The 27,394-nt window shown below is 34.5% G+C and overlaps 1 protein-coding gene across 4 annotated transcripts in view; it reads left to right on the top strand.

The window, feature by feature from the left end:
- The first annotated feature begins 235 nt into the window (after nt 1–235).
- POF1B (POF1B actin binding protein) overlaps nt 236–27,394 on the top strand; it is a 104,892-nt gene continuing 77,733 nt past the window's right edge. For 3 of the 4 annotated variants that reach the window (XM_073880881.1, XM_025848654.2, XM_025849381.2), the window contains exons 1-4: nt 236–300; nt 431–754; nt 16,086–16,160; nt 18,660–18,740. In XM_073880881.1, coding sequence (XP_073736982.1) covers nt 473–754; nt 16,086–16,160; nt 18,660–18,740 — 438 coding nt within the window. In that variant the 5' untranslated portion in view covers nt 236–300; nt 431–472. The remainder of the gene's footprint in view (nt 301–430; nt 755–16,085; nt 16,161–18,659; nt 18,741–27,394) is intronic. The other variant, XM_073880880.1, reaches the window with a different exon arrangement.

Here is a 27,394-nt window from a genome sequence, read left to right as displayed (position 1 = left end):
TGCCTATTTACAGTTAAATGAATTTCCAAGACTGTGGACTTGGAAGCTATGGCTTCAGCCCTAAAATTCCTCATTTCTGTTCTTTCCAGACTCCCTTACCTACTTGAATGCAGCCTTGTATCTCTGTGGCAAAGCAGGGCCTTTCCTGGCAGGTAAACTTGCCAGGTGAATCCACCCCTGAGGGGCGTGTCAGTACCATTTCCTGGAGCAAACTCACAGGGTGGCTCTACTTTTCGTTTGCACTCAAATAACTTTGCTTCCTCCTCTGCAGCTGCCAGACCAGTTCCTGCTGCTGCTCAGGTAACTCTAACCTCTCCAGGGCACCACTACATGCAGAGGGGGTTGATAAATGACTTCTACGTGTGCCTGCTTGCCTTCCTTCTTACCCTTATTCATGAGCGTTCTCTCTCTTTCTCTGTTTGTTCCATAGGGAGAGTGTCTGGGAAGTACCTTGCTGACCACTGAGAACATCATGAGCTCAAGCTATTGGAGTGAGATGAGCAGCAGCAGCTGTGGAACTCCACAGCCCCCAGAGGTGCTACAGTGCCAGCCCCAGCATTACCACTGCTACCATCAGTCCAGCCAAACCCACCACCCACCAGAAAAAAATGTAGTGTACGAGAGAGTGAGGACCTACAGTGCGCCCATGAACAAGATGGTTCAGGCCTTGGACCCCATCACCTCACAGGAAGTGCTCTCTCCTCTCAAAACTGCCTCCTCCTACCAAAGTTTGGTTTGGAGCAACCATTCTCAGGTACCATAAAGATAACTATGTGTGATTTGTAGAGAGGGGATATTTTCAACCTCATTTCTTTTCTTTCTGCTTCTCTGCCTCTGTTCTACAGGATGTTATCTTTTGGTGGATTGCAGCTATATAAGCAATGTACGTTTACTCAAATTCTATCTCTTGCTGTTCTTTCATTTACTAGTGCCTGTGGTTGTTTAACAGTTCCAGTGAGTTGTATAATCTAACTAGAGCATAGAATGACTCATTTTTTGTTGGATTTGATTGAAATATCTGATCTGGGGTATTCCTTTGCCCTTACCATAAAGGAATCCTCAACTTGAATACAATAATTTTTATAGAATAGGTTCCCACTGATTCACTTTATTTCAGAAGTAAACAGGTTTTTTATATCAAATATGGTAGTTCAAAGACAATGAGTTACATGGAGTGATGAGCAGTTGTGTCCAGCAAATAGTATGCTGCTCCTGGATAAGTCACATGCACAAATACCTGTTCAAATTGTCATATGTGTTTCATCTTCTGAAAATGACACACTGGTTCTTATACAGCCAAAGTGAATAATTTATGCATATTGGTAGAAAGAGGATTGAAAGAGTGGATATAGGATCGAGGAAGGCAAGATGTAAGCAACTGTTATATAAAAGCTTAAAAAAGCAGAACTCTAAGACAGCCATTAAAATGAAATAAAATTGTTTTTAAAGGGATTATTTTAGTATCATTATCTGTTCTAATAATCTTGCCAATGAATGTAAAGGAACATTGCAAGACTATAAAATTAAAAGCTATGCCTGTTTTCATTCTTTGAATCCCTTTACATTTATAGACATAATGTAAATTTGTGTGACTTTGAGCTTTCTGGAAACATCTGTCCAAACTAAAATTATGTTTTCAAGATTAAATTTATACTGGAAAGAGTTCAAAAAGCAACTATTGGGATGATATTATCTGATGTTCATTATTTTGCCGATCTGGAATAATATGGGTTATTTTTCCCAAAACCACAATTTAAAATAGGATATGAAGCAAAATTCTAAAGTATATAATAAAACTATTCTTGAAAGAATTTTTATTTTTTTATTTTTATTTTTTTAAAGATTTTTTGTTAATTTGACACAGAGAGAGAGAGCACCAGCAGGGGAAGTGGCAGACAGGGGCAAAGGGAGAAGCAGGCTCCCCAGCAGAGCAGGGAACCCAATGTGGCACTCCATCCCAGGACCCTGGGATCATGATCCAAGCCGAAGGCAGTTGCTTAACCAACTGAGCCACCCAGGCGCCCCTAAAAGAATTTTTAAAGACATAGGTAACACAATTACAAAGGCCACAATTTTACTGATATTTCATGCTTAGCTTGAGGGAAACAATATTAAGAAAAAATCCAGGATTCACTTCAGTAATTTCCTAGTTGAAAAAAACTCCACTTGTATTGAAGTCAAAGGAAAGAAAAACATGAAGGTAAAAAATACTATTTTGCATAATTGATAATAATAATGTGAATGTACATTTCAATATTTAGTATTAAGATGTTAATGAACAACAAAGTGGGTGTCATCTATGTTCCTTAATAGCCCCCAAAACAAGGCAAAAACAAGTTACTATTACTATAGAAATGCTAAAATCACCCTCTCTGTCATAGTCATTTAAAAACATTAATCTCTTTTCTTGTCAACTTGCTAGTAAAGATAGATAAAAATGTAACAGCAGAAATTTAACAAATTATTAATATTCATTACAGAACAAGTTTTAGGGTCACTTTATTGTATACTCCTTAGTTCAACTTTCCTTTTTAATAATCCCAGAACCAAGCTGGTCAAGCTTTTTTACAAGACTTTTCTTCTTTCTACCTGATAATTACTCAAGTGATCCTTGTAAGACTCTCTCCATCTTGAAACACAGTTCCCCATAGAGGAGATTATAAAGAACCCTAGGGACAGAAAGCATGGTCACAAAAACTGGGATAAGAGATTGGAATGGAGTGTTCTGAAGTCTAAAGTTATTTATAATTGAAAAGAAAGAAAAGTAAGGGCTGTGTGAAGATGAGGTAGGTGAAATTCTACATATGTAGTAAAGGACAAAACTAAGAAGTTTCATTCCCTTAGTGAAACAAGAAGAAGGAAAATTTGACTATAAAATTTCAAACTGAGTTAGATATCAAAGGGCATTTACAAATCCGCTAAAAGATAATTTGGCAAGAAAGTTTTTAGGTATTTGTCACAAATAATGTGATGAAGAAGCTCCTCTATTTTATTTTTCTTTCTCCTTGTTTCTTGGCAGGATGGCATTGTATAAAGTAGAACCAAGATTTGATCTGAAATTACCTTCATGTTAATGTAATGGGTAAGATGAGGCAGCAGGTTTATTATATACCATGCCAAACAAAAGAAAACCGTACATATTACTCAATATGTACCTTTTGTTTCATGTTTTAATAAAGTCTCTATATGCCATGTTTTAGAGACATTTTGAGTTGGTATGTAGCAACTATTCTGATGCTAGAGTTTGTGATCCTCACAGGCAGGAAAATGTGTATTATAATCAATTGTTGGTTATTATAAATGCAGTTAAACTTTTACTTTGTCTTTTAGCATTTTGGTGTTTGGATGACATTCAGATAATTCATAAGATTTGAAAATATAAGTAATTGGGGTGCCTGGCTGGCTCGGTCGGTAGAGCATGAGACTCTTGATCTCAGGGTTGTGAGTTCAAGCCCCATGATGGGCGTGGAGCCTACTCATAAAATAAATAAAATAATAAAGTAAAAATAAAATATAAAAAATACATAATTGTCAGTAGTAAAATATGTTCCCTTCGAGAAACTGAAATTGATGTCACTCTTCTTTGTTTCCTGATCTTAATTTTAGCTTATGTAGTAGACACTTTAGATTTAACTAAAGGCTTTTTGCAGCACTTTAGTATTTTCTATTTCTGGCTTTTTAGTACATGTTTTTCCTCTATTGCCTTCTTGTGCACTAAAAGGGTATTTATAAATATAAACATATTTTAGATTTCTCCAGATATAATGTTGCTTTGTTTCTTGTATATAATTAATAGATATATTTTATTATTCTCTCAGTATTATTTTATCTGATTGATAGAGCAGAGAAAATTGAATATAGAAAATAGTTTTGGTGAAATTATCTAAATTAATTCTAGAATTAAAATTACCAGGTTTATCCATATGGACAGGTAAACTCAAACACAGGGTAATCAAGGGCACAGATGCATTTTAAAACTGAATGCAGTCTTGTAAATAAATGAAGTTCTAGAAACTACACAAAACAAAATAAAACAACCTACCTTTTTAAAGAGCTCAGCCTTTTAAAGAGCTTAAATATTAACCTACCATCATTAACTCAAAATGAAATACTGCCTTAATGAACACCATTGATGTAAAATTACTCAACATATATATTTCCCATCCACTAATTTAGCTTTTCATGAAGTTCAAGATATTTTCCATGTATGCAAAGGAACTCTGTTGTATGAGAGAGAATTGAATCAAAATAAAATGTTTTTTAATGTCATTCATTGAATTGAATATTTATTAAGTGCCTATTATATAGGAAGCACTGTGATTATTTGGATAAATACGATTTGCTTATCCCAGGGAGAGTCCACGTTGAGGATAAGTGTAGAGGACCTGGTCTGTAAGTGTTCCATATGTCTATATTTCATTTTTAAATATTATTTTGTGCTTGGGCCATCAATATTTTATTGAATAAAACAAGTTTTGGTGAAAGAAGGGACCTCTTAATGTGTCATATGGGTTACCATTCTTTTGAAGTTAAAACTTGCAACCAAATTTAACTCTAGAAGCATCTGGGGAGAACGTGTTTTGTTTTGTTTTTTGTTTTGTTTTGTTTTTTAATTTGACAGAGAGAGCGAGAGAAGAAGCAGGCTCCCCGCCAAGCAGGGAGCCCGATGCGGGGCTCGATTCCAGGACCCCGAGATCATGACCTGAGCCAAAGGCAGAGACTCAACCATCTGAGTCACCCAGGCGCCCCGAGAATGTGTTTTTATGTGCGTTATTGATAGCAGAGGCTCAGCTTGGGTTTATCTTTGTTTACATGATTTTTTTCCCTTTTTCCCTTTTCATTGGTTACAAAGATTGTGGATAGCTCCCTTGCTGTGCCAGGATTTCTATACAGTATCAGAAAAATTTCTTGTTCTGCAGGGAGGGGTGTTTTGCTTTGATAAATTGTTGTTCAAGGGTGTGGTCACTAAAGTGAATGATTGTTCAGGGAAGTAGGTTGTAGAAAAATAAATGAGGTCATAGGATAAAGAGGCCCATGTTTTCAGCTTTGGTCAGCACTTTTATGCTTGCAGTTAAATAAAGCTATAGAAATTGTGAGTGCAACTAATTGTTGGGTAAAAATGCCCATGCCAATTGTCTCTTTTTTAAGGGAGGCTTGATAAATTGCTGGGCCTGTTTTCAGGCCATGACACTCACAAGCTGTCCTTGTGTGTCTATGTGACAAGGTGGGGAAGGGAGGCAGGGCAAGGGGAAAGGAGGTGAACTGGTCCTTTGACTGCTATGATCCAAATTTCTTTTCTTGACAACTCATGGTAAAACAACTGGGATATCTGCCATGCTCTTAAATCCCATTTATTTTTATTTAAATTTTTTTATTTGACAATAGTTGACACACAGCGTTACATTAGTTTCCGGTGTACTACATAGTAATTCAACTTCTCTATACATTTTGCTATGCTCACCACAAGTGCAGCTACAATCTGCCCTCATACAACATCATGACAATATCATTGACTATAGCTCTTATGCTGTGCCTTTTATTCCAGTGACTTATTCATTCCATAACTGGAAGCCTGTATCTCCCACTCCCCTTCTCCCATTTTTCCATACCCTCACACACCTTCCCTCTGGCAACCATCAGTTTGTTCTTTGTATTTATAGGTCTGATTCTGTTTTTTGTTTGTTAAACCCCATTTAAAAGTTAAAACCTTTGTAAACAAGTATATTTGAGCTAACTTTTTTTTCTACACCAGCAGGTATGGTAATATCATCTTTTTTTTTATTTCCAACAGAGCATATATACTTCTAGTTTTTAAGGACAAAAAGCATATACTGCAAAGAGACTGTATACTTTATTTTTTCTCCTAGTTTCCTTCAGGAAAAGAGAAAGAATGAGTCTCTTAAATGAGGGATTTCCTTTGGAGGAAAAGAATGAGGGGAAGAAGTTATATTTCTAATACATTCTAGTACATTCTATTGCTTTCTTAACATGAGAACAGAATCACAGATTTTATCCTAAATCAAGGAAGTGTTTGTTTCATCTAAAAAAAAGATCATTATAATTTATATGTTTCTTCCTGTACAAAGTTCAGAACAATATTGAACAATAACCTAAGGCAGATGTTTAACCATGTTATTGGCTTTGAAAGGTTTTAACAAAAGCATCTTTTAAACTATTCAAGGAATGTATTCAAATGGCAGTTGGCCTTGGCAAATTCTGTCAGCATAAATGTCAGTTGGTATTTAAAGATATTGCCTCTTTTGCAACTGTTAGTCCTACACTGTTCCTAAGCCGCTATTATTACTTTCAGTGATTCTCATAGTCATTTTAAGACTCCTTCTTGGAACATTATATTATTTATTAGTTTTTTAAAGTTTTAAAGTTCAAATTAGAAAGTTCCATGTTCATTTCAACAAGTTTCCAAATATTTAGAGAACAAAGTCCTATGCTGTGTATGTAATCTCTATTGCTTAATTCTAATTCCCAGCAATCTTGCCATCTCTCCTGTATTTATTACACCAAAGACTTGAACTCTTTGATAAGAGTTATCAATAGTAAATAAAAGCTAATAGGTGTTGGCTACAGAGGTTCATATTTTGCAGAGTATAAAGATGAGTCACAGAAAACATTGTGTGGAGAAAATGGCCATACAAATGAATCTATGGGGAATGGCTCATAGAGAGCTGCAAATAATAAATGGGCAGTGATGAGGTAGACTTTAGCATAACCAAACTATGAAACAATCTAGTGTAGTGGCCAAGAGTGTAGGTTTATGTTTTAAATGTCTTGGGTTTAATTACTGGTTCATGGTCATGCTAGCTATAGGTATCAGTTGCTTAATTAGTAAAATGGGACAAAAATACCTAGCTCATAGGATTGTTGCTAGAGTCAAATTCGATAATACATTATGGAAAACACACAGCATAGTGTCTGACACATAGTATTAGTGTCATAGAACCTGGAATAAGTTTTGACTTCTCAGGACCTCAGTGTCCTCATTTGTAAAGTGGGGACAGTAATACCTTCCTTCAGGGTTTTAGTGAGTATTAAATGAGCTAACATGTGAAGGTGTTGAGCCCACTGTCTGGACACTCAATAATTCTTTCCATTTTTATAATTGATTTATAAAAATATAGCCAACAAAAGCCCCTAGTTGCACAGACAAAATAGGATAATAGATAACTAATGAATAGACTGTAAAGTAAGAGTTCTTTTAACACTGGAAAGATTAGGTAAAGAGGTATGTTTGAAAGGCTTATTAGTGTTCTACTAGCTAAGAAAGACTAATGAGGAAAACCATTAAAGCAATTTTCTAAAACTCATGGTATATGATCAAAAGACTGGAACAGCAGGAATATATTTATAATGTTTACTGGCATAAGTATCCTTTAGAAAGAGTAATTTGGAAGTTCCCATGCTCTTAAGAGTCTTTGAACTTGAACCTTAATATTTGAGATGGAGTTTTTTTAGTTTGTGCTTTTTTTCCTTTTTAAAATGCAGTGACACTGGGCATTAAAGCTTGTTTGCTGTCTGCCTCTTACCTAACTTTTCCTCTAGAGCTACACTTCTAATAGAGTAGCATGTGGCTATTTTCATTTATATCTAAATTAATCAAAATCAAATAAAATTAAATATTGTGTTCCTCATTGCACAAGTCACATTTTAACTGTTCAACAGCCATATGTAGCTGGTGGTTACTGTATTGGACAACACAAATGTAGAACATTTCCACCATTGTATAGTGTTCTACTGGACACTGCAAATCTGTACATTCAGGCTTCTCATTTGAAGATAGAATTATCTCTAAAGATCATCACATTCAAGGAAATTTATGGTGGTACAAATGTGTGATCAAAGTGCTGCCAATTTATATGATCAGCTATAATGGGTAGATAAAAATGAAATAAAAATGAAGCTACAAACTCTCAAAATATAAGTTTAGATTGACTATTTTAAGAGAAAGAGAATTAAATTCATAAACTTTAAAAAAAGAGAATTAAATTCATAAGTCTAAATAAAAGATTTTTATGTGTGTATATCCTTCTGTTTATGTGATTTTCCCAGAACCTCACTTTTTGGCAGAGCAAATGGTTAAGAAGAGGAAAAGATGAAAAATGACCTCCCTCAATCAAAATGCATCTTTCTTTCTTTTGGGCACATGATCTGTTTTTCATAACCTCTCTGGAACTACCTATCTCCCTTAACCTACTGAATTAATTTTAAACTTCAGTAAGTAAAGTTCAAATATCATTCTCATTTTTACAGATGTGGCAACTGAAGCACAGAGATGTTATATGAACTTACTAAAGTTCATATAGCTAATATGTGGTAGAACTAGGATTTAAATCTAGCAGTCTAGTTCCAGGTCTATGCTTGTAACCTCCATGCTATGCTATATATTCTTGGTCTACACATTTGACTCTTATTTATGTTACACAGTAACATCCAATATCTGATTCCTATTTTCACTTCATGATCATGTATGTGCTTCCATTATGAACCACTTATAATCTTTTGGCACAAGCCAGGACATAAATAATAGTGTAGTGAACATTTCAATGTGTTAAAAGTTTGTTATTTACCAAGAAGACAGACATTTTTTACTGCTGTTCGGAACTCTTTTTTTAACATTTTTCTTATAAATTGTATTGATTGTTTTTTATCAAAATATATAAGGTTCCAGCACTGGGTAGTAAGTTGATAACTTTTTAGTTATTTAAAAATTCATAAGTGCTTTAGGAGAACTTCGATAGAAAAATATTATGACTAAATAAAATCAACTTTTACCTTATTGTGGGATTTATAATCTCAGCTATAAAATGTCATTTACTTTGTAATTCAAAATATTTTCAAAAACTTTAATAATTGAGTTCCAAAGTTAGGTTCAAACTCCTCACCTTGATGATGTTAAAGTGTCTCCTTAGAACAGTCCTATCCTACTTTTACCGTGTTATTTCCCACTACCCACTTCCTCCCACCTTTGTCCTGGACACACTGTACTGCTGATTCTTGAAGAAACTGATCATTTTGCCTCCTTCCCACCCCTGCCTTTGTTCATTTCATTCCCCACTCTGGCAACAGCCACCCTTCTCTCACATCTTCTCTGAAATTTTACCTATCCCTTAAAATACATCTGGAAAGTTATCTTCTTAAAGACATCTTCTCCAATCCTGAATCTTCTTACCCTGTCCTCAATGTAGTACTCCACCCCCACCTCCATCCCAGATGTGTTCTCCTAGATAGTATCACTTTTTATTATTTAACTATGATGTACTTATAATACTGAGTAGTATTTTATTGATGTGGTCCTTCTTCCCTTCCCCCATAGACTATACACTTATTGAGGGTTAAGAATTTTTAGCGCTGGGTGATACACACAAACAATGAATCATGGAACACTACATCAAAAACTAATGATGTAATGTATGGTGATTAACATAACATAATAAAAAAATCAACTGGAAAAAAAGATTTTTTAGAAATCAAAAATCAAAGACAAATCAAAATAAATGTTTTTCAGAACGGGATGGAACTGGAAATTCTCTCTCCCACTCCTTTTCTCATCTTCCTTTCCACTTTCCCCTCTCCCTTTCCTTCCCTCTTTCTTCCAGTCCCTCTCCCCTCACCCTTTGTGATTATGGCTTGCAAAAATGCCTGAATGTGGCTGTAAGCAATGGCTCTAATAAAGATATATGGTTATGATTATTTGTGAGTTTCACTCTTCTATGCCTTCTCTTCGAAATGAAAATGGAAAGTAGGGCACAAATTGCCTCTTTAAAAAAGTGAAAAACACATAAAATAAATATTAGAAAGCTATTTTATAGGGCAATTAGTTTTCTATTTTAGTTCTTGGGTCACATTAAGAATCTGGACTTGACTTGTTTATATTTGATTTATACTTTTTCCCCCTATGAACAAATATTTATCATTACTTATTATGGCAAATTATGTTAAAGGGTTAGTAATTCTGATCTGTCATCATATTATTTCCTTGGGATCTTGTTGTGTTGCTTCTTTTAAGCAAATTAGTTTGAAGCTGCTAATTAATCTGTTTATAAAGATATTTCCTTGGGGCGCCTGGGTGGCTCAGTTGGTTAAGTGACTGCCTTCGGCTCAGGTCATGATCCTGGAATCTCGGGATCAAGTCCCACATCGGGCTCCCCGCTCAGCAGGGAGTCTGCTTCTCCCTCTGACCCTCTTCCCTCTCGTGCTATCTCTCATTCTCTCTCTCAAATAAATAAATAGAATCTTTAAAAAAAAGATATTTCCTTTACCTCCCCTGCTACTTAAATTTTGTCTAGGTGAAGTGATTTTATTTATTGAATTTTGTTTTGTTATCTTATAATTGTTTTAGTATATCAGTTATGTGCCCCAAGATTCCCTCATAAAAACTGCTACTACTACTCAGTACTCATCCACACATTATTTTAAAATATTCACAAACATAATGATATCTAAGAATATGTTATCTAGAAAAGTTGCTTAGGGGCACCTGGGTGGCTCAGTCCGTTAAGTGTCTGCCTTTGGCTTAGGTCATGATCCTAGAGTCCCAGGATGGGGTCCCACATAGGGCTCCCCGCTCAGTGGAAGTCTGCTTCTCCCTCTGACCCTCCTCCTTCTCATGCTCCCTGTCACTTACTCTCTTTCTCTAATAAATAAAATCTTTAAAATAAGTTTCTTAAATTCCCTACAAATACCTCAAATCACTCTTCTGCTGAAGAAAACTTCAGTGACATTCAGTGTCTATAAATTTCTTAGTCTGGCTTTCAGAGCCCTCCATTATCTGGCTTCTAGGGACCTTACTTTCTGGAACTCCCCTTCTAATGTTCTGTTTCAGCCAAAATGTAAACTGTTGTTCTCTAAATATAGGCCCTAACGTTCCATAAATATACCTTTGCTCATGTTGCTCTTACACCTGGAATGCCCCATCCCCCCATCCTCACCAATCTAGATGAGCTGAAATTACACCAATTTTTCAAGACTTTCCTCAGGTATAACCTTGGGATGAAATCTTAAATTGTCCCAAGCTGAAGTTATCTTTTAGCCCTCTAAACATTCATAGTAAGTTCCTCATAGCTCTTATAATACTCTATTGTTATTTACACTAATAATTTTTACCTCCTTAATAATTTATAAGCTTGGTGAGTGTAAAGAATATCTTCTATCTATGCTTTATATCTCTTCCAATACCATTATATAACATTGAACAAATTACTTAGTTATACATGTAACCGATCCAATAAAAATAATGCCTCATATTAACAGATGGTATTTTTTATTTTTCAAAATTCTTTTACATACATTATTTACCCACTGAAATTTCAAAAATTAAGCAGAAAAACATTATTACATCCATTGTATAAATTTTACAGTGTGCACATAAAATATGCATTGTGTATTATTTTTATGTTGTATAAATAAAGAAACTGAGACTCAAATAGTTCAAAATAACCTGTCCAAGTTATAGCAGCTAGTTAATGAATGTCCTGAGTTTAGAAACCAGCTCTTGATAGTTTCACTATATCAGCTATCACCCTTGATTAACCCTAGTTCGATACTAAAGTATTTTCGGTTTAAACAAGTTTTTATTTTTTGGCTTTAGCAAATCATTTGATGATAATACTTATGGCAAATCATTTGATAAATTTCCCCATTCTGATATTCTATTATCAGAGTGAAAAGTATAAAAAATATATTAGAGAACAAAAACAGTTTCTGTTCTAATTTTCAAGGTCTTGCCCTGAAATAATCCTGGAATTCAGAGTATGTCCTAAATTTTTAAGGTTTTCCTTCTACCTAAAGGAGAATAGCACCTCTCCAGCTTCTGCTTTCCCTTCTTTCTGCCCTTCACTGAGCTACGTGAAATCTCTCTCACTAAGGTAAGTAACTGAGAAATTGGACCCATTTGCATTCCATATGATTTGTTAATTCTGAGAAACATAGCGTTTTAACAAACAGAAATAAGATGTAGTTTTATGAATTCTCTCTATGGCAACTAGAGCTTCCCAGCTCTGATTTAGGGTATACCAAGCTATGGACAATTATCTCAGGTGATGTAGTGAAGTTTCCCAAAAAGCAGACTGCTTTTAATCCACTCTGATATTAAAATTGGTAATGTCATATGTACTTTTATAAAAGGAGGAGGAAGAGAAAGAAAAGGAGGAAGAGGGCTGATACAACTTTACAAAGTTGAAAACCATTACTTTAAGGAGTGTGGGAAAAGCAGCTTGGATTTTATACTAAGCTTGAGCTCACCTAATTATAAACAAAATTATTTTTATGATAATTATACCTAAAGAAAGATGCCAACAAGACAATAGTTATGTATTTAGCAAATGTGAGCCACAGAAATAAACAACTCAATAGTATGCTAAATATTTAATAAAAAAGAAGTAGGGCCTTCCTACAAAATTGAATATGAGTATTAAAGAAAAATTCAATGTTTTATTGAGTTTGGAGTCCTGTGAATACACTGCATAAATATATCATGTAGTCTACCAAAATAACCTCTATTGGATTTTTAGAAGTTTAAGTTATTTAATCAGGATTATTCTTTCACGCAGTCACTTTTGGGAGGATCTCTTGTTTTCAGACACTCAAAAGTTACTTTTGATAGTAAATAATAAGAAAAGCAAATATCTAGCTTCCTATTATAAGAACTAGTCAAATCTAACAGTAGAATTATGTTCAACAACTTGAAAAAGAGAAAATATAGTGAGGCAACCTATAGATGTAGCAGAAAAGAGAGTTTAATGGGAAAAGCTACATTTGCCTAGACCACTTCTAATAATGAAGCCTCAAAACAATTATGTACCTTATAATTTATGGAATTAATGTACTAACTTTCCATATATAAGAAGATTAAATATTTTTTTCATTTTAGGACCAGACAAGTCTTTGTACAAATACACCAATTTGCCTTTAAAATATCTACTATCTTGGCATCTGAATAAAGTAACCCTGTTTATAGTACTATAGATAAATGTCCCAAAGGTGTGATGTGTGTATATGTGTGTGTGTTTATTCCTACTTGGGTTAATTTTTACAACTTTATAAAACTTCTCAGTATACTCTCTTATCTTAAAAGCTAGTCTACTTGGCTATTAAGTTTGTTTCTGTTTAATTAGCTGATGTCATCAGATTTTAATTGGTTAAAAGGAGGAGGAAAGAACTACCGTTTATAGAACACCTTCCAGGTGGCAGGTAGTATGCACAAATTGTCTTCTCAACATGATCCTAGTATTACTAGTCCCAGCCTAAAAGGGCTAAAAGTTTGCAGAAAAACATCCTCCAGATATAAGTACTTTTACACAGTGCTGGAAGATGTGTAATTGGCATAGCCATTTGGGAAATCAATTGGCAGTATCTGTTAAAATGAATAATGCACATAATCTGTGCACTATCAATCCCACTTCTTTGTGAAATTTTATAGAAATACATGCACAAGGAAGCTCATTGCAACATAGTGAAAACTGAAAACAATTTAAACATTGCTCATTAGGGAAATAGATAAGTTATTAAACATCATGGAACACTATGTATTAATTTAAAATAATGAATTAAGACATATCTAACTTATAATACAAAAAATGACTTACACTGCAGAATAATAAAAGCAATAAATATTATTATTTGTACATACGTATTTATGCAAAGATACACCAGACAATAATGGTTATTTCTGGGTAAGGGATTTGGACAAAGGGAGAATGACTAAGGGAAGATCTTTGACTTTATCTGTATACACTTTTATGTTCACATGTATGCATGTACTATTGCATAACTAAATAACACCTTTTATTTTCTTACCTCTCTGAACCTGCCCCTCTCGGCTCTGTGGGCCAAACCCACCTGCACTTGGTTGTATTTATAACCATCATCCTGAGCTGAAAGCCATATACCTGTCTGGCCTACAATCTTTAATTCTCTGCATTTGTCTGAGGAATTCTTCTCAGCTATAGCAGGATATCTGAGAACATATTCAAAGGCTGCCTAGATATATTAAGCTTGCAGTATTACTGCTGATGTAACAGGGAAAGGGAGGATGAAAATGTTACAAGCTGAGACAAAAGAAAAACAAAACAAAAACCACAGCATGCGAAGTATTTGGCAATTTGTTTTAAGAACAGCACATTACACCTATATTATAGCTATACTTCCATATGAGTCTGCCAGTGTTTCCCTTGTAAGTCTGTGATTCTGATTTTCAATAGCGTCCTTGTTCTAAAAAAAGAATTATTTTTATTGTTGTGGGAATATATCATGGAGTTCTGTCAATTGGTTGTAAATTACAGTAATGTATGAAGAGATTGAATAATACTATCAACTATTTGCACACCAATGAAGCTACACAGTTTTGCTGATTTGGGAAAAATGTAAAGAATGTCAGCATAATCAATAAAGCGACTTATCTAATCATTATTAAAAATCATACTCTTACTTTTATAGACCATTTTCTTTTAACATCAGAGCCTACTCTCTGAAATTTAACTAGAAGCAGATCAGGCAAACCATAATTAAAAAGTCAGACTGAAGTAATCTCAGAGCAGTAGTCTTTTTTTAAGTTTTTATTTTAATTCCAGTTTGTTAACATACAGGGTTATATTAGTTTCATTAGTTTTATATATTAGTACAATATAGTGATTCTACAATTCCATACATCTCCCAGTGCTCATCACAAGCGCACTCCTTTTTTTTTTTTAAAGATTTTATTTATTTATCTGACAGAGAGAGACACAGCCAGAGAGGAAACACAAGCAGGGGGAGTGGGAGAGGGAGAAGCAGGCTCCCCACCGAGCAGGGAGCCCGATGCAGGGCTCAATCCCAGGACCCTGGGACCATGACATGAGTGGAAGGCAGACACCTAACGACTGAGCCACTCAGGCCCCAACAAGCGCACTCCGTAATGCCCATCACCTATTTAACCCATTCCCCCACCTACCTTCCCTCTGGTAACCATTAGTTTGTTCTCTATCGTGAAGAGGCTCTTTCTTGGTTTGTTTCTGTCTCCCCGCCCTTTGCTCATTTATTTTGTTTCTTACATTTCACATAATGAAATCATATGGTACTTGCCTTTCTCTGATTGACTTTATTTCACTTAGCATTATACTCGTTAGCTCCATTTATGTTGTTGCAAATGACAAGATTTCGTTCTTTTTATGGTTGAATAATACTCCATTATGTATACATACCATATCTTCTTTATTCATTCATCAATCAGTGGGCACCTTGGGTTGCTTCCAGAGCTTGGTGATTGTAAATAATGCTGCTATAAAAATAAGGGTGTATGTATCTCTTTGAATTAGTATTTGTATACTTTTTGGATAAATATCCAGTAGCGCAATTGATTGCTGGATCATTGTGTATTTCTATTTTTAACTTTTTGAGGAACCTCCATACTGTTTTCCAGATTAGCCATACCAGTTTGCATTTCCACTAACAGTGTAGGAGGGTTACCTTTTCTCCACATCCTCCACAACATGTTGTTTCTTGTGTTTTTGATTTTGGTCATTCTGACAAGTGTGAGGTAAGATCTCATTGTACTTTTTGATTTGCATTTTCAGGGCAGTAGACTCAGTTGAGTTTTTTTTTTTATGTTATGTTAGTCACCATACAGTACATCATTAGTTTTTGATGTAGTGATCCATGATACATTGTTTGTGTATAACACCCAGTGCTCCATGCAATACGTGCCCTCCTTAATACCCATGGTTAGAAAATTTTTGTATTTTATGTTTTTTTGTTGATAAATTTTGCATCTCGTTAAATTGCAGACATATAATAACATTGGGATGTATATTAGCAGAGATCTCAAAAAGAAAAGAAGGATGTAACCTAGGAGTACAAGAAGAATGTGTTGGTATGAAAGTATTCTAGAAATTAGTTTATCATTAGTTTACTAGCAAAGCTGACAAAGGAATTCAGTAATGTGCTCTTTGGATATTATCTAAGAAAACACTAAATAAAGTTCTTCTGACAAACTGGGTTATTATAAAATTAAAGGAAATAATACCTAAAGAAAGTAAGACATTCAAATGACACTTCTTAGTAACCATTTCTGAACACTCCCCTTTTTTTCTCAACAGGAACTCCATTCTCCAACTCTGAAAATATCTACTTGTCCCCCAAGCAGTGTACATATAACCCCAAATACTGAACAGGTAAAAGAAGTTATGGATTAGGTTAGATTTTTTCTTTTTATGTAAACCTGCTCATATGTTTAAGTAATCTTTAAGTCCTCCTAAGGCTTTACACATTTACAAAATGTCAGGAACACAAAACTAGAAAGGGGAGTCTCGCATATGGTAATCAGCTCAGCCCGTTAAAGGAATGTGGAACAAGTGCTGAAATAAATGCTATGAACGGAGATTTTTCAGTTTCATTGTCTATTCAATCTGATTGCTTTTTAGTTTGAGTGCAGTTTATTTTTAGTCAAGGATCTCCTAGTAATTATATATATTTTAGGGTCCTTGATTTTAGCACAAATAAAGTACTTAGATCTTGGATTGAACAAGGACCTGACTTTGTGAGGGATAGTACTATAAGTTTACATTCAGAGAGAATAGCTTATAGGGTCAGAACTAGCCCTTCTCAAAGGTACGTGATTTGAAATACATGCAAAAATCTAGTTCCCTTAGCCTTTACAATTTAATAATGCCACGTTTAAGATTACCCTGGAGTCTAGGCATTATATCTCCAAAAGATACCTATAATAATAATTAAATACCATATTAACAAATATGTGTTTAATGAGCTAGTCACCATTCATTGAAAAGTGAATCCTAAGAAAAGAAAATAAAAAATATCCTGTTAGTTACTACATGGGAGGGGAGTATAAAGGATTTGAGATTTGAAGGCTAGGAGGGAGGAAGTTGGTGTTCTAAGAAAGAAGGCCTGCCCAGATGAGATGCCAGGGTATGAGCTTGAACAGTAAGGAACCAAGGGGCAAAAGCTGGTCTCTAGACTTTGGTAATAAGGAAAAGGTGATCTTATGAAAAACAAATAAGATTATCAAAAGTTTGTCTACCATTTCCCAATTTAACATAGCCTAGAACTAAGTCAGTTAGAGTAATGCATTTGTTTAATTTTTTAAATATTTGTTTAAAATATATATTTTATTATTTTAGAGAGACAGCAGAAGTGAGTAGGGGACAGGGAGTGGGGGAGAGAGAGAAGCAGACTCCCTGCTGAGCACGGAGCCCTATGTGGGGCTTGATCCCAGGACCCTGAGATCATGACCTGAGCTGAAATCAAGTCGGTCACTTAAGACACTGAGCCACTCCCCTAGGGTCATGCATTTATTTAGCAAACGTTTGCTGAGTGCTGACTATGTATCAAATATTGTATAAAGATGTATTAGACCCAATTACTATTCTCAAAGAGCTCACAGACTAGCATGGGTCACATACACAGCACAACATAGGACAGTGGAATAAAGGCTACAACAAAGATAGAAATAGAGCCCTACAGGACCATCAAGATAGGATTACCCCAGAAAAGTAAGTCCACTTAAATCACAGAGCTATTCACTACATTCAAATCCAGGCAGCAAATTGCATTAGCTGCTATTTTTCATAATGAAGCCTTCAAAATTGGGTTTACCATGTTTTATTTCTGATAATACAAGTATGTTTATCGTAGAGAATTTTGGAACCATAAAAAATGTAGAGAAGAAGAAATAAAAATCACTCATGATTCCTTCCCTTACCCACAGATAGTATTATTAGCATTTTGTTTTCTTCCATTCAAATAAAGAATTGAGATCGTATCATATATGCAGTTATATATCTTCATTTCTCACTTAGCCTTATATAATATTATGAGCTTTTTTCATGCAAATTGGTATTACTCAAGATCATTATTTTAATAGCTACATATTTCAGCCTATGGATGATTATTTAATCTTTAACCTCTCCATAGGAAAGTGGTCCTCTTAGTGTACCTTCATCAGTATTATTATTTAAAATTTTTTTCCAGCTAAAATATAGTACTTTTGTTATGTTTATTTGATTCTTAGTTTGGTTGAATACTTCTTGCTGTTTTTTAACCATTTGTTTTTCTTCTTTTATAAATGTTCATGCCACTTGCTCATTTTTCTTTTAGCATGATTTTTTTTCTTATTGAGGTATAAAAACTCTATATTAATGATATTGACTCTTTTTCCATCAAAAGTTTACAAATGACTTTATTCTAGTGTTTTGTCTCCATTTTAATGTTATTTAATGGTCCTCTCCCACCATTGCACTGAAGTAGTAAATGTTTAAGTACACACACACACATACACAAACACAAATTTTTCTGTGTTGCCTTATATTTTTTAAAATATGAGAATAAATATTAAGCTATATTTTCTTCTAATATTGTGGGGGCATTACAATGCAATGAATATGTTGAAACTCTCATCAACTATAGCTTGGAATGTGTGATGAATTACCATGAAATGAGTATTTAATAGAAATACCTAGCACAGTGCTGAACACATAAGCACATGCTTTCATATATGTTTCTAATACTAAAATTAACTAAAACCACAAATTCATATGTCATCATTTATGCAAATGACTTAAAATTTCACTCTGAAAATTGCTCCCTATTATTATTAATGGCTTCAAGGTCACTAAGTAACTATAATTATATGCTGCTTTTATCTTTCTTTACAGGAACTCCATTCTCCAACAGTGAAAGTCACTGCATATCCACAGACTACTATTAGGAGATACATAGTACAAAATCCTGAACAGGTAAGCTATATCACACAAACTCTTGTCTCAACCTATAATTACTTAGAAGTTGATAGCTTAAATGAGAAGCGTGAGTCAGTTACCAGATCCCTAAAATCAGATCATTGGGAGTTTCTTCTGGTTATAAAGTTAATTTCTAATTATTAATATAAAAAAGTCATTTTTTAAATATTTTTAAAGATTTTATTTTTTTATTTTTAATTTTTTTAGTGATTCATCAGTTGCATAACACCCGGTGCTCATTGCATCATGTGCCCTCCTTAGTGCCCATCACCCAATTACCCTTTCTACCACCCCCTTCCCCTCCAGCAACTCTTAGTTTGTTTCTTAGAGTGACAAGTCTCTTATGGTTTGCCTCCCTCTCTGTTTTTATCTTATTTTATTTTTCCTTCCTTTCCCCTATGCTCATCTGCTTTGTTTCTTAAATTCCACATATGAGTGAAGTCATATGGTATTCGTCTTTCTCTGACTGACTTATTTCCCTTAGCATAATACTCTAGCTCCACCCACATCATTGCAAATGGCAAGATTTCACTCTTTTTTATGGCTGAGTAATATTCCATTGCATATATGTACCACATCTTCTTTATCCATTCATCTGTCAATGGACTTCTGGGTTCTTTCATAGTTTGGTTATTGTGGACAATGCTGCTATAAACATTGGGGTGCATGTACCCCTTCGAATCACTATTTAAAAAGTCATTTTTAATTCCGGACAACTATGTGCCCATATATTTTGATTTAGTGATGCAACACTTCCAAACAGCATAGAAATTCTTAGGTTATAAAATCTTTCTACTTCTATAGCACTACCTTTGTACTACAAAGGATAGGAATTTGCACCCTTTGAACCAAAGGAAAAAGGGACAATGTTCTTTCAGACTTCACATAAAAGCTATCAGCTGTTAGATCAGGGATTGGAGTCCTTAGTTTATTTAGATTTGCTATTGAGATATGGGCTAGGAAGAAGAAAATGAAAAATTAAAAGTTCATAAGTGTCTCCATGCCTTTATTACCTATGCTGTGAATTTTTGTGCCTAGCAATGAGCTCTTTTGAAAATTATAATTATATTTTCTACTAAGATATATAACCTTACATTTTACAAACTAGTATATTATTCTCTCTTTCATTTTGAGGAGAAAATTAAGAAAACTTTTTCCCACAGTAAAAAGCCTTCCTCAACACACACACAAAACCATCTACAGCCCTTCTTTAGGGGCAACAGGAGGTTCAATGGGGTTATAAAGACAAAGTTTCACAAATAGAAACAATGTGCCAGAGATAATAATACAGCAATTCTTTGTGTTGCTCTTTATTTTATTTCTCTATGATTGCAGGAAAGAATCCTCCCATCTCTCACAAAATAAAATCAATTATTTGCTTCAGCTGTGGAAAGCAAAGGATTAAATTAGGGTAACACATTTGATACCACTCTAGGTGCATGGATGGGGAGTACACTGTTTTCCTGTTATCTGTCCTCCTCTCTTCTTTCTTTGTTTATTTTAAAATCATTTTCTCATGTCTCTTCAGCTACAAAGGCAGTTAGTTGTGTATGTGTGCATGTGTGAACATATCTGTTTGCAAGCTCTGTGATGGGGGTATGATTATTTTGAACATTTGCTTCAGTTTTCATGTACCTATTGTAAATATCAAAAGAGAATGTGATTACAGTAAAGCAGTTGCTTGTGCCTTCTTTTGCAGAATCAAATGTTTAAACAACAAATCTCAAAAGCATGTTGGGGAAGGGAGACATAAAGAGCTTGGGAGATGAGAGTGTGCATTTTTCTATGACATGGCCACTTTACCCTTTCCCCTTCTTCTTCCCTCTTTCTCTTTTCTCTTTCTTTCACATACAAACTGGGGAATATGTTTACTGGGATGCATATTACACTTGATATCCCTGGCTTTCAAAGAATTAGTTCTTCTAGATAGCACTTTTTTTTTCATAATGTGAGGATTGCTGTGTTTACCTAGGATATATTCACAGAGTAATTTTTAAATATCAAATAATTTGGATTCCAACCCTCTTTGCCAGTTATTCTTATGTGACTTTGGATAAATTCTTAGTCTTAAGTTAATAGACAAAAGGAAGAATTCATGTTTATTGGATATATATGCTCCATGCTAGGAAATTTACATATTTTATCCCATTTAATCCTAAAAAGGTGAGAAAATAGAAGCACAAAGAAGTTCAGTTATTTATTCAATGAAAATTTATCAATTGTCTACTATGTACCAAAAATTGCTCCAAGAATTGGGGATAAGGTACTGAACAAAACAAAAGTCCCAATCTTCTTGAAACTTAAGCTTTTAACTATCCTCAAACCATTCAGTTACAAAGTAACAGAGTGGGAACAGAAACTGAACAATGTCCATATGGAAAGATACATTTGCAAATTAAGGACAATTGAGTATGTAGGTGAATTAGGATCCAGAGACTCATCTACATACCGACTTCCCCCCATCATCCCCTGTGACAGTGTAATACAAAAGCAGAGAAATTAGAAGTGTGTATGGAAATACATAACATATTTGTAACACTGAGCCTGCCCATGTAAAGGCTTATTATTATGGCTGTGTTCAACTGCAAAGAAGCAAATAGTGTCTTAGGGAAAACCCCCAGCAGGGGGTAATGATTATTTTAAAGCTTTTAACTCTTTCTATTATTGAAGAATAAAACAAATTTCTGCCCCTGTGCTTTGTAAACAAAAATGATCTAACTGGTTTTGCAGAGCAGCTTGAAAATCCTATTTAGATATATTCCCCATTTTATTTATCTAAGTATGTGCATTTTTGTTTGTTCTTTTAAATCCCCCCAGGAGAAGATTCTGGCTTAATTACAATATTTATAACAAGCTGAGCCTCCTAAATGGCACCTTTATCCTCTTTCACCTCCCAGCTTATCTAATCTTCCCTTCTCCCTGTAATTAAACTGATCTCAATCTACTTCTCTGATTATGATTTCCTTCCACCTCTGTTCAGCCTTTTTTAAATTTTTGGTTGTTTTTGATCTTCTTTATTCTCCATTTATTGTCATTTTAGTCAAAGCATTTATGCATTCTGGTATATAACTTGACCTAGAAATGAAGAAAACATTTTTGTTCCATCAGTAGAGAGAATCAAATTGCTATTAATCACTTTTATTAATTTTCTAGTTGTGGAGCTCCTGCTATGGGGATGGAACTGTACAGCTTTCATATGTGGGGGGAAGGAAACAAGACATGGCTCCCATACAAAAGAGTTTACAGTTTCTCTTGGCAAGGGAAATAAGATATGTCCACAAATAGCTATGTAAAATATATGGTGGGGTGTATGATAGATGACACGAGAAAATTACAGATGAAGTCTTATTGAAGTTCCAGGGGTTGGAGATAAAACATTTGTTTGGGGGGATCAGAGAAGGATTTATTGTGATATTTAAGGTATTATTACAGTAAACATTGTTGTTAGCATCATTTTACTAATGAGGAAACTGAAGGTTAAATAAGTGTGACTTGCTCAAGTCTTCTGACTCTAAATCTATTACTGTCTTTTCTGACAGTTATTCTGGGGGTAGTTTTGATAAGATTTGATAACTTATGTTGAATATAGAGTTAAAAGAAGAAGAAAAGTGGGGCACCTGGGTGGCTAGTCAGTTAAGTGGCTGACTCTTGATTTTGGCTCAGGTCATGATCTCAGGGTCCTAAGATGGAGCCCCACATCAGGCTTCATTCTCAACGGAGAGTCTGCTTGAGGATTCTTTCTCTCCTTCTCCCTCTGCCCCTACCCCCGCTCATACTTTCTCTCTCTCTCTCTCTCAAATAAATAAAAATAAATCTAAGAAAAAAAAGAAGAAAAAAAGTCGAATATGATCCTAAGCTCAGTTTGAGATACTGAGAGTATGGTAGCCCAATTTAGAAGTGAGGAGGAGCAGAAGTTCATTTGGAAAGGGATAGATCATGAGATCTGTTTGAACGAGTAGTGTTGTTGGAGGTGCATGGAAGGGAAGATGACCATATGGACAGTTAAAAATGACCTGGAGGGGGCACCTGGGTGGCTCACTTGGTTAAGTGGCCAACTCTTGATTTTGGCTCAGGTTATGATTCCGGGGTCCTGGGATTGAGCCTCTGTCAGGCTCCATGCTCAGCAGGGAGTCTGCTCTAGGATTCTTTCTCTCTCTCTCCCTCTGCCCCTCCACCTGCTCATGCTCTCTCTTGAGAAAAAAAAAGTAAATCTTTAAAAAAAATGACCTTGAGGGGATGACTAGGTGGCTCAGTTGGTTGAGTGTCTGACTCTTGATCTCAGCTCAGGTCTTGATCTCAGGGTCATGAGTTCAAGCCCCACATTGGGCTCCATTCTGGGTGTGGAACTTAATAAAAAAAATAATAACCTGGAGAAAGGTCACATTTGAGATAGAGACATGGGAGTTATTCCTTTGAAAGTTGTCATTGTAGCTGTGAGAATGAATGAGAAAACTGATGGGGTACAGAACTTTGTGAAATGCCTAACTTAAGGAAACAGAAAGGAGCCACTTTCATGGGCAGAGGAATTGTCAGAAAGAAATGTGAACACAGAGTAACTGAAGCAAATAGAGAAAGAGGGTGGTCAACTGTCCCAAATAACCAAAAGGCCAAAGAGGATGAGGATGAGGTTTGAGAATAGAGAGTTAAACCATTATGTAATGGTGATATTTGAGAGTTTCCTTATACTTGTGGAATCAAAACCCAGATGTGCAAAGTTAATGGGTGAATAGATAAAGAAATGGAGGAAATAAATGAGGATTACCCTTCTAAGAAGGATATTGGTCAAAAGAAGGAAAGATGGGATAGTAGCTAAGGGAGAAAACAGAATCTTGGAGATCTAAGAGATTTATAGACAGAGGAAAAAGAACCAGTAGTAAGACTAAAGATGCCACAGAGAAAGGGAACAAATGGGACATGATTCTGGAAGAGACAAGAAGGGATAGGATTCCAGGTATAGAGAAGTGATTTCAACATAAAAGGAGGAGTTTGTCTTTCTTGGTAATGAGATGGTAGGAGCAGAAATTGAAGAGAGATTTTTGAGGTAGGGAGGAAAATGAAGGAATCTCATTGAATAGATCTTGGTTTTCTCAAGAAGAAGAAGGAGAATGAGGGAATGTGAGGATAGGGGATTGAGGAAATTGAAAAAAAATTGTAACCACAGTTATAGAGAATTCGATAAATACAACTGTGACCATGAAGGTTAGAGAGGCTCTTAAGTAAGATAACTCAAAGTTGTACTGAACCAAATCAGCAAATATTTTCTTAACTTTCTCCAGCAAGGTTTCATGGCCTGGGAACAACAAAGTAGACACTGGGGATTATGTATTTTGTTAGATGTGAGAACTACTGCCAGAGGTTCTAAAAGTAACAATTAGAATGATAAAATCAGCCATCTTTGAGGATACCTATTAATTTTTAGGGTGGATCTGGCACCAATTCAAATGTACAGATAAAAAAAATAAGCTGCCAAAATAGTAAGGCTGTCTAACAGCTCATTTGTGAAAAATCTAAGACTTCTAATTAAATTTACTTTCCTGATCTGTTTTACTAAGAATGATTTATTCAAATATAGTAAAATTTGGTTTTACCTTTTTAAACATTTTGGGAAAATAACAGTCCCCTAAATTTGGAAGTTCTTTTTTTTCAGTAAGTCATTTAAAATAATAAGTCCAACACACATTTTAGAGAGAATCAACACTGTTAGGACCCAAACCATTTTCCTTCTTAAAAATAATAATGGTTCATCATTTATAGTGAAAAAAGAGAAATTTTCTTTTGCTAACTTTGTTTTCTCCTGTTAGGAGGTGTTTATATCCTTACGATAAACATTCATATCATCTCTTCTCATCCAGTCATCTGTTCATTCACTATGGGGTATTCAAGATGGATATAGTTCCTGCCTTCAATAAGCCTATTTTTGTATATACTTTATCTTGATATCTTAGAATAATTCTAACAAGGTTCTCATTAACTTTTTAAATGCAGTATGGACTTAAAATATTATATAACTATTATTAAACACCAATATCATTTGTACATTAAAATCACAGATTAGAGGTACTTTAAAATACATTATTTTACTTGATATAAAGTATTCTGTATTACTATCTCTGTGATAAGAAAACTAAGCCTCAGAGAAGGTAAATGACTTTCCTACATTTCCACAGCAAGTAGGTGATAGAGGCAGAACTGAATACAGGTTTTATGACTCCAGAATTTTAGTAGTCAGATCCAATGGATCTGTAGTAGTCTGAATCCAATCCGCTTTGGAATTCTCACCTGTTGACATCTGAAGCATTTGTACTGTCACTCACCTTTCCACTGCTTTATGAAAATTTTTCTTCTTTTGATTTTTTTCATTATTCCCTCCTGATTCTCATATCTCTTAAGACTTATGTAGTTATGTCTTTGATCTTCACTTGCCTTTTCAGCAATTGCAAGATTTTAACAAGATCTTCTAAATATATTATTCTGAAATCTAGAACTAAAACTGTAGCCATGAAATCTCTACTCACCTGTGTGCTGGACATCTATAACTTGAATACCTTCCTGAACATTTTGATAAAAGTCTCTTTGCTAATTCTTTGCAATAATTTAACACATATTTAAGGGATAACTATGAACTATATATTTACTAAATGTTATGAGGAATAAAAACGTGAATCAGACTTAGGTTTTTACCGGGAGCACATAAAATTCAATGTGTCTCAACTTTTCTTGTTTTTGTTTTTGACACCATTGTTTATGTAGTAGATTTCTCAGATTTAAGATCTTAGAGTCATCTTTGGAAAGTACTGTCCTTGATGATTTAGGATAATGTCTTTACTGGTCTTCTCACCTATACTCTTTCCTTTCTGCAACAAATCTTCCTGAAGTAGATTTATGTTCACCTCACATCCCTATTTAAAAGCATTCAAGGACTTCTCACTGCTTTCAGAACCGAACTTCTGTCTGCCATCTGTGTCCCTTACATATATCTTACACTTCTACAGTCTTGGTTTCATGACTTATTTTATTTACTTCGTTTGGAATACCATTTTCTTCCATCTCCTCATATGCAAAGCCCACCTTAACCTTTTCTCAAATGCCACCTGATTAAAGTAACCTACCTGAGCACTGCCAGATGGAATTCAATTTTTCCTCTTCTGAATTCCATCCCATAAGTTATTTCTCTGAACCTCTTATAGGCACTTGCTTCTTTCTACTTTATATTATAGATGTTTATGTTCATATATTATCTAGACCAGGGATCTGCAAAATTTTCCTATAAAAGGCAATATAGTAAATATTTTAGGTTTTGCTGTCACCATAGGGTTTGGCCTTCTATGTAGTTACAGTCCTTTAAAAATCTAAATATCATTCTTAGCTCAAAGACATTACAAAAATAGCCTTTTGGTTATAGTTTGATGAATACTGATCAATATTCAGTCTTCCTTGTAATAATCTAAGTGTGATTCATGCCTTACAAACTGAATACTGGGTGTTATACGCAACTAATGAATTGTTGAACACTACAACAAAAGCTTATGATGTACTATATGTTGGCTAATTGAACATAATTAAAAAAAGAATTTCAAAGTAGAAAAGTGGAAAATGAGGAAAAGATTTTTTTTAGTAAGAAAGTGTAGCCATTTTTTACAACAGATCATTGATATGTAGTCTACATTTACATAAATGTGCATATTTCAGTCAAGTCACCTTTTATAATTTTAATCTTTACTATCACCAGTAATATGTAGTAAGCTAAAGTATATTGATATTGGTTATGTTGACATTAAATAGATATGATGACTATATTGTTACAGTTTGAAGCTATTGCACTGCTAGATTTATACATAATTGTAAGTATTAAATATCTCAGTAAAATGCTTTAAAAAACTTAGCAAAGTGTGTTGTGCATCGTAAGCTCTTAAACATGTATTAAACGACTGCAAATAACTACCAAAAAGGCTTTTTTTTTCACTAAGACAAACAGACACAAAAGAGCTTCCAGAGGAATCTTTCTAAATATATCCACCTTTAGATTTAACAATTCATCAGCTAGCCAAATTCAATCACTTGCATATTTGTTTCACCAAAATATTCCAGGAACATTTAGTTAAAGCACCCTTTATTCAATCTTGAATACAAGAAGTATATAGCTTTGGATTTCAGAATGTTTTGCATTCTCAACAAACTGTGTTTTCATCCAGTTGTTTTTAAAGAGATTTTACAATAGCAGATGACAAAAATGCTAGCATATTTTGATTTTGAAATGGTCTTAAATACATTAACTGGTAGGAGGCTTGGCCAATCCCCTTCTATACTGTTCCCCTATATTACAAAAATAAATGAATGCAATTTTTCTTTGTAACAATACAACCTCAACTCCCTCCATATAAGTAGACTCATATGAAAACAAAAAAAGGGAAAGAAATATAGTAATGCATTCATTTTAAACTCTTGATCTGATTCTTATTAGTCCTTCCTTGATCTCTTTCAGATCTTGGACATGTCACCAGCCTTTATTTCATTGGTTGATATCTTTTAAGCACTTGGATAATGCTACATCAACTTAGTCGATTATATGGGGATACAGTAGCGCTTAAAGACTCTACTCTGTTCTCAGTATTCAAAACATATGTTGTACAGACAGACTTAGCTTTGATTAT

The sequence above is a fragment of the Callorhinus ursinus genome, unplaced genomic scaffold (genome assembly GCF_003265705.2).
Source record: "Callorhinus ursinus isolate GAN/ISIS: 27379988/994484 unplaced genomic scaffold, GSC_fseal_2.0 scaffold40, whole genome shotgun sequence".
Taxonomy (NCBI): Eukaryota; Metazoa; Chordata; class Mammalia; order Carnivora; family Otariidae; genus Callorhinus; species Callorhinus ursinus.
Note: the sequence above shows the minus strand (reverse complement) of the source record. Positions and strands in the feature narration are given on the sequence as shown.